We start from the raw sequence: 13,077 nt of genomic DNA on the forward strand, positions 1-13,077 counted from the left end.
TATGAAATTAATATGTTTATTTGGCAAGTAAATATTGAGCTTTACTCAGCTAACTAAATATGTGGCTTACTAACATTTGCTTAGCAAGATAAATATTTAGTGTTAAGCTAAATATTGTTGCCTGAAGCTAAATATTTAGTCAGTGCGCAAAATATTTTGTTTTCAACTACATTGTTAGTAACCGATTTAGATTCAAACTAAATCCATCCATCCATTTTCTTTCACCCTTGTCCCTCAGTGGGGTCAGGAGGTGCTGGTGCCCATCTCCAGCTGGCATGCCGGGCGAGAGGCGGGGTCACCTGGACAGGTCACCAGTCTGTTGCAGGGCAACACAGAGACACACAGGACACACAACCACACACACTCACACACACACTCACACCTAGGGGCAATTTAGACAGGCCAATTAACCTGACAGTCATGTTTTTGGACTGTGGGAGGAAACCGGAGTACCCGGAGAAAACCCACCATGCACAGGGAGAACATGGAGACTCCATGCAGAAAGACCCCAGGCCGGGAATCGAACCCAGAACCTTCTTGCTGCAAGGCAACAGCTCTACCAACTGCGTCACTGTGCAGCCCTTCAAACTAAATATTAATATTAATTATTATAAATGTTGATTTTGAGTTTATCAAATCTTCATGGTTAAGATCATGTAAGTTGTTCTTAAATCTATGAAAACACAACAGTGTGTGTGGCTGTTTAGCTCAGCTGGTTGGAGGATGGTGCTGGTAATACTGAGGTCATGGGTTCAAATCTCCTACTGGCAAATTCAAATCTAAAGTCTTTGAGGAGAAACAGCTCAGGGATGAAGAGTCAAATATTATACATGTTGATTTAATGATCAATTTTCTCAAATCTTCATGGTTAAGATCATGTAAGTTGTTCTTAAATCCATGGAGACTCATTATTATCTTCCACCGGCTCAGGTTAGCACATGGTTACATGAGGTTATGGGTTTAATCTCCATTCTGGAAAATTCAAATCTAAAGTCTTTCAGACAAATAAAACAATAACAACTTCAAAAAAAAAGACAATCAACACTTCAAAATAAACCAGGGCTGGAAAATAAAATCAACACTTTAAGATCAGAGCTAAATTTAGCTGGTATGCAAATTTAAGCGGAAGTGGACTACCAAAATAAAAGCTGTGTTTTCCGAACTTCCTTCACATCGCCTGTTTCTTTTCTTTAATTTTCTTTTCTTTTCTTTTATATTTGATCTTTAACAATGGATTAACTGTTTTAACAACAGTACAGTTATTAATTGAACTAACTATTTATTTTTTAGTTTTTTAAATTTAATTGTTTGAAACTGATAATTAAGAATGAACGGACAAAATGGTGAAATGGGACTTAAAAATAAACCTCCATTAGAATAGTTTAACTAAATGACCCAAATTATTGCTGCTTATTTTTGTTTGTGTATTTTGCAAACGGCAAAAGTTTGATCTGAAATATTTAATATTTAACGATGAAGCTGCTCGTCTTCCTCTCTGTGTGCACCAGCTGCAGATTGTAAACTCTTACATTTCCTGGATTTTGTTCTTGTGATTTGGGTCACGGCTCTGAGACCCGGTTCTGTTTTTGTAAAATGTGACAAACAGACAGAATGTGCTTTATGTTTTCCGTCCTTCCTGCAGCAGATGAACGTCTCACACGAACCGGTTCGTGATTCGTCGGTCGTCTCAGGATCAAAGTTTCTCCTCTGGGTTTTTCTCCGCATCACGTTCAGACACTCGGACGTGATTAGCAGCACTGCGGTTCTCCGCTTTTCAGATCACAGAAGCTGCTGGACTCCGGATGAATGCAACAAACGAGTTTATTTGGTTACAATGGAGGAACAGAGACGAGGCGCAGAACCTCAAGAACATTTCAGGAGCCTGGAAACCTGACAGCTTCATGGAAATACTCCTGTTACAGATTCAGAGATGAACTTGTTTTCTCTGTGCAGTTTAATATGCAGAGCATCACTTTTTAGGATTATTCCCTCATCTTGCTGCTTTTGATTCAGTCTCAGGTTATACCAAGCAAAGAAAGCTTTTACTGTGTATTTAATATACAAAACTGCAGCCCAGCATGTGATCATTTCACCTTATAAAGTATTTTTAAAATTCACGTTGTTTTGAACAACGTGAATTTTTGTGTCCTCCGGCTGCATTAAGTAGTAAACAAAAGGGAAGCATGTGAATATTTAATAAGAATACAGGGATAAAAGCCATGTTGACAGCTTTTAAAGCTCGTGGCCAATTAGGTTTCTCATCTGTTCTTCTGTTTTAATTTCTGCTTTTGTTAATAATAAATGAGACAGAACAGGCTTCTGGAAAAACGAGATAAAATTGTGCTTTGTAATCACTCCCAAGGCATCGCATGCTGTCTGAAAACCTGGAGAAGTTTCAACTTTCAGGACCCAAACAAAGGCGCTAGCTAACAGAGCTAACCAACAAAACAGCTGAGATTCTTCAAATGTTTTGGTTTCTGAAACAGATTCATACATTTATTTGATTAATAATCTCAAAGAAAAGCTCAAAAATACTTTACCCTTTCCTAAGTAGCTTTTGTAGTAAAATTACATAAATTAATGCCTTTAAGACGAGATCTCTAAGGTAAAATTTCAATTTAAATCCCGCAGGAAGGTTTTACACTGCAAAAACTCAAAATCTTATCAAGTAAGTTTGGTCGAGTTTCTTGAGATTGGATAAAATTAACTTACAAGTAACTTTTCAGCAAGATGCAGAAGTTTGTTTCGATTAAATGATTCATTAATGCTGATGAAAAATGCAGGTTATTGTTAGATAAATTCACTTATAACAAGTTATTTTTCCCATGCTATAAGTAAAATAATCTGCCAGTGAAACTTGACTTTTTCCCTCAATTTTAAGAGATAATTGACTCAAAACAAGCTCTGCTGAAAAGTTACTTATGAGTTAATTTTGTCTTATTTCAGGTGTACTAAGATATTTGCATCAGAAACTAAACAAAAATACTTGGTAATATTTTGTGTTTTTGCAGTGTAGCCATTAAATTACGCTTCACTTCCTGTTTTGACAGTTTATGGTCAAACCGTCCAGAAACTTCCACAATAACAAACAATTAAAGGTTTTCTTCCTTAAAAATGTGTGAAAAGTGAGTGAGATGATTTTATTTTGTCCGCATTCTGACAAAATGACACTTTGGAAAAATTGGGCGTGTAATTTAATGGCAGAGTTCGGTAGTAACTATATATATTTACTCAAATTGAAAGATGTTCTTTTGGGAGTATTTTCACTACGCTGTACGTTTTACTTTTACTTGAGTAGAAACATGTTGAAGTGGTTCTACTGTTACTTGCGAACAGTTTTTGGGTTCTCTGTCCAGGTCTGCCTGGCGGCCATTTTGACGGATTTTCTCCGGTTCTCAAAGTGTGAAGATGACAAAGTCTTTCTGCAGGAGCTGCTCAGAGTTTGATGCCTTGGGAGTGAGGATGGGTGGCTGAGCTGCTGAAGCTGGAAGGAAGGAGAAGTCAAAGCGTTTAAGTTGAGGTGGAGGTTGATGTGGTGGTTTTCTTCCTTATCACCCTCCGTCCACCCTGCCGCTGGACTGGACCCGGACCCGGAACCGGAGCTGGAGCCGGACCTGGAGCCGGACCCGCTCCGGAGTTACTGGCTCGACTGGCCTTCACTTCGTCGATGAAGCTTTCTATGGCGGTGAACTTCTCCGTCAGGTCGCCGAGGCGCTCCTTCAGGGCGTTGAACTCCTTGTACAGGTCGTCTAAGGCCTCGGACAGCGGGTTGATCCTGAGGCAGGAAAGAGACTTTTACTCCAGTCAGGTTTATTTATGCAGCGCACATCAGCAGCGAGGCAGTTCGAAGGGATTTACCTCAGAAAAACATAGAAAACTAGCAATAAACATGATAATTTCTCAAATGTCGGCATCAAAACCGTCAAGCAGATTCACAAAACTGGATTTTAGAAAACGAGAATTTTACTTGAACAGAATCATTTAATAGCCACATTTCCACTGACTCAGAGGAGCTGAAAACAGAAGTACACCACACTTTTCAGATTTTTATGAGTAAAAACTGTTGGTAATCTTGAACATTTCTTCCCACTTCAAAACGTTGTTTTTTTATAAAATAATAATAAGACATGTTTGAGGTTTTTAAGTGTATTAAAGGACTTCTTGCTTTAAAGTTATAAAATCAAACATGCTCATGTAGTTTGTTCTCATTATTGTAATTTTTTGTTTTTTCAGATTTTTCCCTTTGTCATAATTTAATAATTTATTATGGAGTTTTGTGTATTTTCGGGGATATTCACCGTTATTTAAACTCGTTGTTGAAAATGTTTATTTTGTTTTTACAGCATGCTTTAGGAACAGACGGCTCACAGATTATTGGTTCGTTCTGCGGATCTGTGCGGTTTGATCATTTATTTTCCCTAAAGTCTTGCACCGCACATGTTAGGCTGCTTAGTCACGGTAAATCACAGTTACATGTGAGTGTTTATGGACTCTGTGAATGTTTTTCTGCGTCTCTCTCATATGCTGTAGCAACGATCAAACCACCAAATGAAATGTTCTTACAAGAACATTTTTTATTTCCTCAGTCTGGTTTAGACCAGCTTCCAAAATTGTTGGTGTGGTGGAAGAAAAGAAAGAAACTCTCACAACGTTGAAATGAGTTCTCCGGTGTTTAAAAGTTTATTTTTGGACCGAACTGACGTCTCAGAAGCAGCAGGATCCCTGTGGAAAACTCCTGCTTGCTTCTGTTTTGAGGTTTAAGTCACAGTTTGGTTTGCTGCTCTTTATGACGACATCGGCTGCAGGAAAAAATGGAAAACTTCACTTTCAACCACAAGAGAAACCAAATTCCTGCGGCGTCTCTCAGCGACTTTGCTGGTTTATTTGAGTCTGTGCTTTCAAAATACAGACAAGAACAAAAACTCAACATACGGCCAACATTTTCTCACTTAAATTTGAAATATGTTTCTCCAGTTTAATTCTAAGTATCATTAAATTAAACTCCCTGTCTGTTCAGCTCCTCATTGAGTCAGACGTTGTCAGATCTTCTTTTTTTCGCTTTTATTTACTTTATTTAACTTTGTTTTCATCCTTGTTTGTTTTATTGAAGTTCACATGTTTAAAATCTACATATAAGGGCAGAAATCTGGATAAATCCTCGATATCAGGCCAATATTTTCATAGATAAGATTAAAATATGTTTTCCAGTTTAATCCTAAGTGCTTCAGTAGAAAACAGCTGGATGTTTGTGCTTCTTTTTCAAAGATGTTTTACTTCTTCAACTGTGAAAATGGGTGGAAGCATTTCTGCAGGTAGCAGTCGAACCACAAGCAGGAAACAGAGCAGCTCGATCTTTTTCACATATTATCCACATTTCTGTTTAAATAAATATGTAAGAAACATTTTTATTTAGTTTTATTTTGCAGGTTGTGCCCGGCCTCCTACCTGCTGTAGTCGGGCAGCAGAGACTGATGGTCGTTCTGCAGGAGACCCTTCATCTGGGTCAGGATGTCGAACCGCCAGTCGTCCAGAACCTGGGTCAGGTTGGCCACGCCGCGCATGCTGACCCGCTCCGCTGAGACAGGATATACAAAAAACTGTAAGCTTACACTAAGAAAAATTATTTAAAACTGTTTAATAATCCAGTTAAATATTTTTATAACAGGACATATTTTGTGTATGTAAAAAAAAAAAAAAATTCCCTTCTCACCCTCCGCGGGTGGTCTGTTTCATCCTCTGAGCTCGGGTCCTCTACCAGAGGCCTGGGAGCTTGAGGGTTCTCCTCCAGTATCTTGGCTGTGCCTAGAACTGCACATTTCTGGACTGAGATGTCTGATGTTGTTCCTGGGATCTGTTTGAGCCACTGCTCCAGTTTGGGGGTGACTGCCCGAGGCCCGATGACCACAGGCACCACTGTGGTCTTCACCTTCCAGGTCTTTTCCAGTTCCTCTCTGAGGAACTGGAAAAGACCTCCAATTTCTCATGCTCCTTTTTCCTGATGTTGTAGTCACTTGGTTTTGCTACATCCACCACAACGGCTTTCCTCTGTTCTTTATCCACCACCACAATGTCCGGTTGGTTCGCCATTACCATCTTGTCTGTCTGGATCTGGAAGTCCCACAGGATCTTAGCTTGGTCATTCTCCACCACTTTGGGGGTTTCCCACTTCCAGTCCATATTCTGCACAGATTTCCTGTACACTATGCCCGCCACTTGGTTATGTCGTTCCATGTACGCTTTCCCTGCCAGCATCTTGCACCCTGCTATTATGTGCTGGACTGTCTCAGGGGCCTCCTTGCACAACCTACACCTTGGTCTTGTCTGGTGTGGTAGATCTGAGCCTCTATTGCTCTGGTGTTTAGGGCCTGTTCCTGGGCGGCCAGGATGAGAGCCTCTGTGCTGTCCTTGAGTCCAGCTTTCTCCAGCCATTGGTAGGTTTCCTGATATCAGCCACTTCAGTTATTTGTCGGTGGTACATCCCATGTAGGGCTTGTCCTCCCATGATGGTACTTCCAGCACCTTGTCTTCTGTTCCCATTGCCTGAGACATTCGCTGAGCACATCGTCCGTTGAGGCTTTGTCCTTGATGTATTATGGATCTGGATGTTCATCCTGGACAGTGGCTCTCACACTCACTAGTCCTCTGCCTCCTTCCTTACGGCTCGTGTACAGTCTCAGGGTGCTGGATTTGGGGTGGAATCCTCCGTGCATGGTTAGTAGCTTCCTAGTCTTAACATCCGTGGCCTTCATCTCTTCCATTGGCCAGCTAATTATTCCGGGGCAGGGTGTATATATATATATATATATATATATATATATATATATATATATATATATATATATATATATATATATATATATATATATATATATATACCGCTTGGATTGATTACAAGAAAGCCTATGACTCAATGCCACACTTGGATCATTGATGCTTAGAGATGTACAACATCAATAGGACTCTAAGAGCCTTCATTGCAAACTCGATGGGCTGTGGAAACCACCCTTGAAGCCAACTGCAAACCACTTGCACAAGTGTCCATCAAATGTGGAATATACCAAGGAGTTGTTCTGTCCCCACTGCTGTTCTGCATAGGCCTGAACCCTCTCAGCCAAATCATCAACAAGACTGGCTACGGATACCGACTCAAGAATGGGGCCACGATCAGTCACCTCCTCTACATGGATGACATCAAGCTGTACGCCAAGAGCGAGCGAGACATCGACTCACTGATCCACACCACCAGGATCTACAGCACTGACATTGGGATGTCATTCGGACTAGAGAAGTGTGGTCGGATGGTCACAAAGAGAGGGAAGGTCGCCCACACAGAAGGGGTCTCACTCCCAGAAGGAACAATAGCAGACATAGAGCACAGCTACAAGTACCACAAGCAAATGGCAACCTCGATGAGGTCACAAGGAAAGGAGCCACAGCCAAATACCTCCAACGAATAAGGCAAGTCCTGAGAAGCCAGCTCAATGGCAAGAACAAGATCCGTGCAATAAACAGCTATGCCTTACCAGTAATCAGATACCCTGCCGGAATAATTAGCTGGCCAATGGAAGAGATGAAGGCCACGGATGTTAAGACTAGGAAGCTACTAACCATGCACGGAGGATTCCACCCCAAATCCAGCACCCTGAGACTGTACACGAGCCGTAAGGAAGGAGGCAGAGGACTAGTGAGTGTGAGAGCCACTGTCCAGGATGAAACATCCAAGATCCATAAATACATCAAGGACAAAGCCTCAACGGACGATGTGCTCAGCGAATGTCTCAGGCAATGGGGAACAGAAGACAAGGTGCTGGAAGTACCATCATGGGAGGACAAGCCCCTACATGGGATGTACCACCGACAAATAACTGAAGTGGCTGATATCAGGAAAACCTACCAATGGCTGGAGAAAGCTGGACTCAAGGACAGCACAGAGGCTCTCATCCTGGCCGCCCAGGAACAGGCCCTAAACACCAGAGCAATAGAGGCTCAGATCTACCACACCAGACAAGACCCAAGGTGTAGGTTGTGCAAGGAGGCCCCTGAGACAGTCCAGCACATAACAGCAGGGTGCAAGATGCTGGCAGGGAAAGCGTACATGGAACGACATAACCAAGTGGCGGGCATAGTGTACAGGAACATCTGTAGAATATGGACTGGAAGTGGGGAACACCCCCAAAAGTGGTGGAGAATGACCAAGCTAAGATCCTGTGGGACAGACAAGATGGTAATAGCGAACCAACCGGACATTGTGGTGGTGGATAAAGAACAGAGGAAAGCCGTTGTGGTGGATGTAGCAATACCAAGTGACTACAACATCAGGAAAAAGGAGCATGAGCAATTGGAGAAATACCAGGGCCTCAGGGAGGAACTGGAAAAGACCTGGAAGGTGAAGACCACAGTGGTGCCTGTGGTCATCGGGCCTCGGGCAGTCACCCCAAACTGGAGCAGTGGCTCAAACAGATCCCAGGAACAATCAGACATCTCAGTCCAGAAATGTGCAGTTCTAGGCACAGCCAAGATACTGGAGGAGAACCTCAAGCTCCCAGGCCTCTGGTAGAGGACCCGAGCTCAGAGGATGAACAGACCACTCGCGGAGTGTGAGAAGAGAATTTTTTAATATATATATATATATATATATATATATATATATATATATATATATATATATATATATATATACCAGCTTTTTTCAAATCAAATTAATTTTGTTCTGAAAATAATTTATTTGTAAAAGTGTTTTTTCTGTTTAAAATGTGTTATTTTGCATTTATGCAATTTATTTATATTGTTGTTTCAAATTTAGTCTTTAAAATACCATAATTTGCACGTAACCTTCTATTTTAATTTTTAATTATTTTCTATATTTTAAAAATATTCTTCAGATGTTATGAATTTTCTTTTTATCAAATACTTTTTACTTCTACTTGAGTGAAATGTGTAGGTATTCTACCACCCTTCGGCATATATCAAAGATAATGTAAAGTAAATGTACACTGCAAAAACACAAAATTTTATGAAGTATTTTTGTCCTCTTTCTAGAGCAAATTACAAAAAAATATATTATTAAGCTCCTACTTCCTGCTAAAAGTGACTTTTAAATTACTTTTGTCTTATTTCAAGTGTAATAAGATATCTTCAGTAAACTAGACAAAAATACTTGGTAAGATTTTGTGTTTTTACAGTGTTTACTGGGGAACATCAGAGTTTGTTTTGGTGGAATCAGACAGGAATCTGAAGCCGCTCACCTCCGTCTCTGTAGTTCCATTCATTGTTGGTTTTGGTCGTTGGGCGTCGCTTCTGGGCCGCCGCCAGAACCGTCATGGCGGCCAGAACCAGCAGCAGCGCGCTCAGTTTGAAGGTCATTATGAGGTCAACGCCTGGAGAAAGAGACGAGATTCCATCCTGATTCTGACGGCTTCACCACCGGCTGGAAAAACTCATCTGAAGCGACTCTACGCTCAGCATCCACACTTTTTAAACAGCGCTGAGGTCAAAGGTTAATTCAGAACCATTAGCCTGCTGTTTCCAGTCTAAAACCAGTTTGTACTGGGTTGATTGTTGTCCCACAGCATGATGCTGTCACTGCCACAACTGGTGCTGTGCTTTTAGCTTTTAAAGAATTGCAGGTGGATGTTTGTGACAGATGACTATAAAACATTTCTCCAGAAGTCATTTGGTTTAGTTTAAAGGTGTTAAGCTTTGACACATTTCACTTCTGGATGAACCTGAATGTCCTGGTTCCAGGAAGAAACATTTTAATGGAGGCAGAGCAGCAGTTTAATCTGATTAAATCCAAACCTTTGATGTTTCTACATGCTTCATCATCAGCAGTCCACAGCTGCATGCATCAGTTTGTTTTCTGCTTTGTTTTCTTGAATAACTTTTAGAAGCTGAGTTTTGTACCAAACTGCTTCAATCAGGTGTCTGCAGGGATTTTCCCTGCTTGAAAGAGTCTGTGTGGCTACAAATCCAAAGAAAAGAAATTTAATTCCTTGTTCTATACACTTCAGAGGCTTTCAGAGGTTAGAAAGAGGCAAAAGCCCCAGGGCTGGAAAACTCTCAGCCTCTGGAGTCGGAGAGCTGATGCACAAACCTGAACTGATTGGAAATTTCAGAAAGGAGCTGCAGAGGCATGTTGGGGGGAAAACTGCACCTTCATGTCAGGATTTATTCAAGATGTGCCAACAATAATACACAGAAGCATCAGCAGACTAAATAAAGCTCATGTGTTGGAGAAGAGAAGCTACAAATGACTGAAGTTACACACATTTCTGAGGATATTGAAAATATTCCTTGAATCTCTAAAGGTAGAATGAGTATAAGACATATATATATATATATATATATATATATATATATATATATATATATATATATATATATATATATATATATATATATATATATTTGACAAACACGGTGGGTCGGGTTGCCGTGCAGTGTCAGTAACAGATTTGTCTTTAGAAATGAGAAAATCATTTTTTCTACTGTTGCACAGCTGGATTTATTAATGTAGCATCGTTACAGGCAGTAAGTATTAAGTGTAAATATGTCTCAGTCATTGTCACATCTTCTGCTGTGTATAAAGATCCAGTTTTTGTTCCTCTGTGTTGCTAACGTTATTAAAATCCCTGTTCACTATGATCACACCACCAGGTCAAAGGTCAAGAAGAAAAATGACCAAAAAAACACAGTATGAATGCTTCTTCTATTGACAGATTATTTCACTTAGAACATTTTCCCCATGTTACTAATGAAACTAGTGCCAAGTCAGTTTTGTCTTATTTCAAGTGTACTAAGATATTTGAATTAGAAACTAGAGCAAAAATACTTGGTAGGTTTCTGTGTTTTCTTCACATGTGGTCTGTCACTTTAAATCCCAATAAAATACATCAAAAGTTTTTGGTTGCAACAAGAACAAGTGTGGAACAAATTCAGTTCATTAACAAATCCTCAGATATTCAGATGATCTGTAAATAAGTAGCATAAGGAACAAAGAAGAATTTTACAAATTATTTGAGGTTAAATTCTTACAAAATCTTCGTCTCAACCAAACAATTTTTAAATATAAAATAAAGAATAGCTACCCTGGTTCACTTTAAGGTAAAAATAAAGCAATAAAATGGTAGGTCAGTTCCCCTTTAATGGTTTTTCTGAGTGAAACGTCTGTAAAATATTAAAATTATTGATCAGTACCTTTTGTTCTGCAGCTCCTGTACACTGAGGCTTCCCGTTCGCTCTAACTGAACTCAGTGATCAGCATGCAGAAAGAGCTGGAAAAAGACAGGGAGAAGAAACACACACATCCCTGCAGCTTGCAGACATGTATGCATATGCAACACACACACACACACACACACAGAGAGAAATGTAAACTCTCACTTTCAAGCACATTCACACGGCATGTACCCGTTCCCCCATCATTATGGAGGCCCGGTGGTCAGCAGTGTGGTTTTGGTCGGAGGCAAACCTCCAGCACCTTGGTTTGTTTTTTATTTGTGTGTGTGTGTGCGTGCGTGTGTGTGTGTGTGTGTGTGTGTGTGTGTGTGTGTGTGTGTGTGTGTGTGTGTGTGTGTGTGTGTGTGTGTGTGCGTGTGTGTGGGTGTGTTCTTTACTTTAAGTCGTACATGATTAACTTATGAGATCATTTTTATGAAGCTCTCCAGTCTGTTCTTGTGCTGCTGTTTGAGAAAAATATGATGAAAACAGAAAGATTGAAACAGGCAGAATCTCTTTGATTAAGCAGAGAGAAATGGAAATAACCGAGACGCAGCTGGGAGAGGAAAAACATTTTGCTTCATTTTGAACATGAATCAGCTGCTGCTGAGGCATTTCCTCCAACACGGCAAAACACAAAATCTTACCAAGTATTTTTTACCTACTTCCTATTTAAAATATCTTAGTACACTTTAAATAAAACAGAACTGACTTTTAAGTAACTTTTCAGCAAGATATAGGAGCTTGTTTTAAGTCAGTTATTTTTTAATATTGATGAAAAAGTATTAGTTCCATTGGCAGATAATTTCACTTATAACAACATTTTCCCCATGTTATAAGTGCAACAATCTGCAGATGGATCTTTTTTCATTAATATTAAGGAATTATTTACTCAAAACAAGCTACTATATCTTTCTGAAAAGTTATTTGTAAGCTGGTTTTGTCTTATTTCAAATGTAGTAAAATATTTGTACTGGTAGCAAGACCAAAAATGCTTGGTAAGATTTTGTGTTTTTGCAGTGAACACAAGCTGAAAAACTCAGAAAATTACAAAAACTGGCAACAACAACAACAACAGTCTGACGGCAGAAAACTGAGCAGGATATAAAAAGAAATATTAAAGAAAGAAGGTATTGTATCTTTGTTATTCTTTGATTGAATATTATATAGAAAAACTGAATCTATTCTCTTTGGCATCTTAGACATCAATTACAGGGACAGTTGCTGTTATAAGCGATTTATTTTCTTGTTTTGCAGTTTGTATCTGGATAAATCATTCCCACACACACTTCCATGTATAATCTCTAACTCTGACTAAATCCCTTCAGTTTTTGAATTGATAAAATGTGAAAACATATTTTGCTAATAGCTTGTTTGCTTAGAGTAATTAGCAATTAGCAACTTAATTTACATTAATATTCACTTTATCACTTTATATATTTGCTTAAATAAAAAAGAAATGGACTCAAATTAATTGTCTTATTATTCACATTCCACATTATGTAACTGACACTTAATAGAAAGGAAAATGGTATGAATAAAAACAGGTTTATTAACAGTTGAGTTTGTAACTTGTTAAATATACAAGTGAAAAAATGTGTAAATAATTATTTAAAACTTATTAAAATATATTTTATTATTTCAGTAAATAATTATTTCACCTTTCCATTGCTACAACCCAGCCCGAAAAAAACTCTTACACCGTCGCTATGGCCGTTGAAAAAGAACGTAGCATCTGATTGGTTAACCTGCACAGCAACTTAACTGTGAACCAATCGCTTCCTCTGTAGCAGTGTTAGTGCCGCCTACTAAAATTTATGGCAAAAATTTAGAAATTAAATAAATTCACAATATGCTGCA

At 39.3% G+C, this 13,077-nt stretch overlaps 1 protein-coding gene across 1 annotated transcript; it reads right to left on the minus strand.

Annotated features, from left to right (window-relative positions):
- Window positions 1-1,803: 1,803 nt before the first annotated feature.
- LOC145552645 (uncharacterized) lies at window positions 1,804-11,335 on the minus strand. The gene is made up of 4 exons (XM_081610334.1): window positions 11,197-11,335; window positions 9,246-9,377; window positions 5,446-5,575; window positions 1,804-3,775 (listed from the first exon to the last, which is right to left on the minus strand). Exons 2-4 carry the CDS (start codon window positions 9,361-9,363, stop codon window positions 3,511-3,513), a joined length of 513 nt encoding a protein of 170 aa, XP_081466460.1. The 5' UTR covers window positions 9,364-9,377; window positions 11,197-11,335; the 3' UTR covers window positions 1,804-3,510.
- Between the last annotated feature and the right edge of the window lie 1,742 nt (window positions 11,336-13,077).

The sequence above is a fragment of the Poecilia reticulata genome, chromosome 8 (genome assembly GCF_904066995.2).
Source record: "Poecilia reticulata chromosome 8, P_reticulata-male-v2, whole genome shotgun sequence".
Lineage (NCBI taxonomy): Eukaryota > Metazoa > Chordata > Actinopteri > Cyprinodontiformes > Poeciliidae > Poecilia > Poecilia reticulata.

Coding starts and splice junctions, on each gene's coding strand:
- LOC145552645 (XM_081610334.1), bottom strand. CDS start 9,363: ATGACCTTCAAACTGAGCGCGCTGCTGCTGGTTCTGGCCGCCATGACG. Junction 5,576..9,245: donor ATGGAACTACAGAGACGGAG/GTGAGCGGCTTC, acceptor ATCCTGTCTCAG/CGGAGCGGGTCAGCATGCGC. Junction 3,776..5,445: donor CTGCTGCCCGACTACAGCAG/GTAGGAGGCCGG, acceptor TTCCTGCCTCAG/GATCAACCCGCTGTCCGAGG.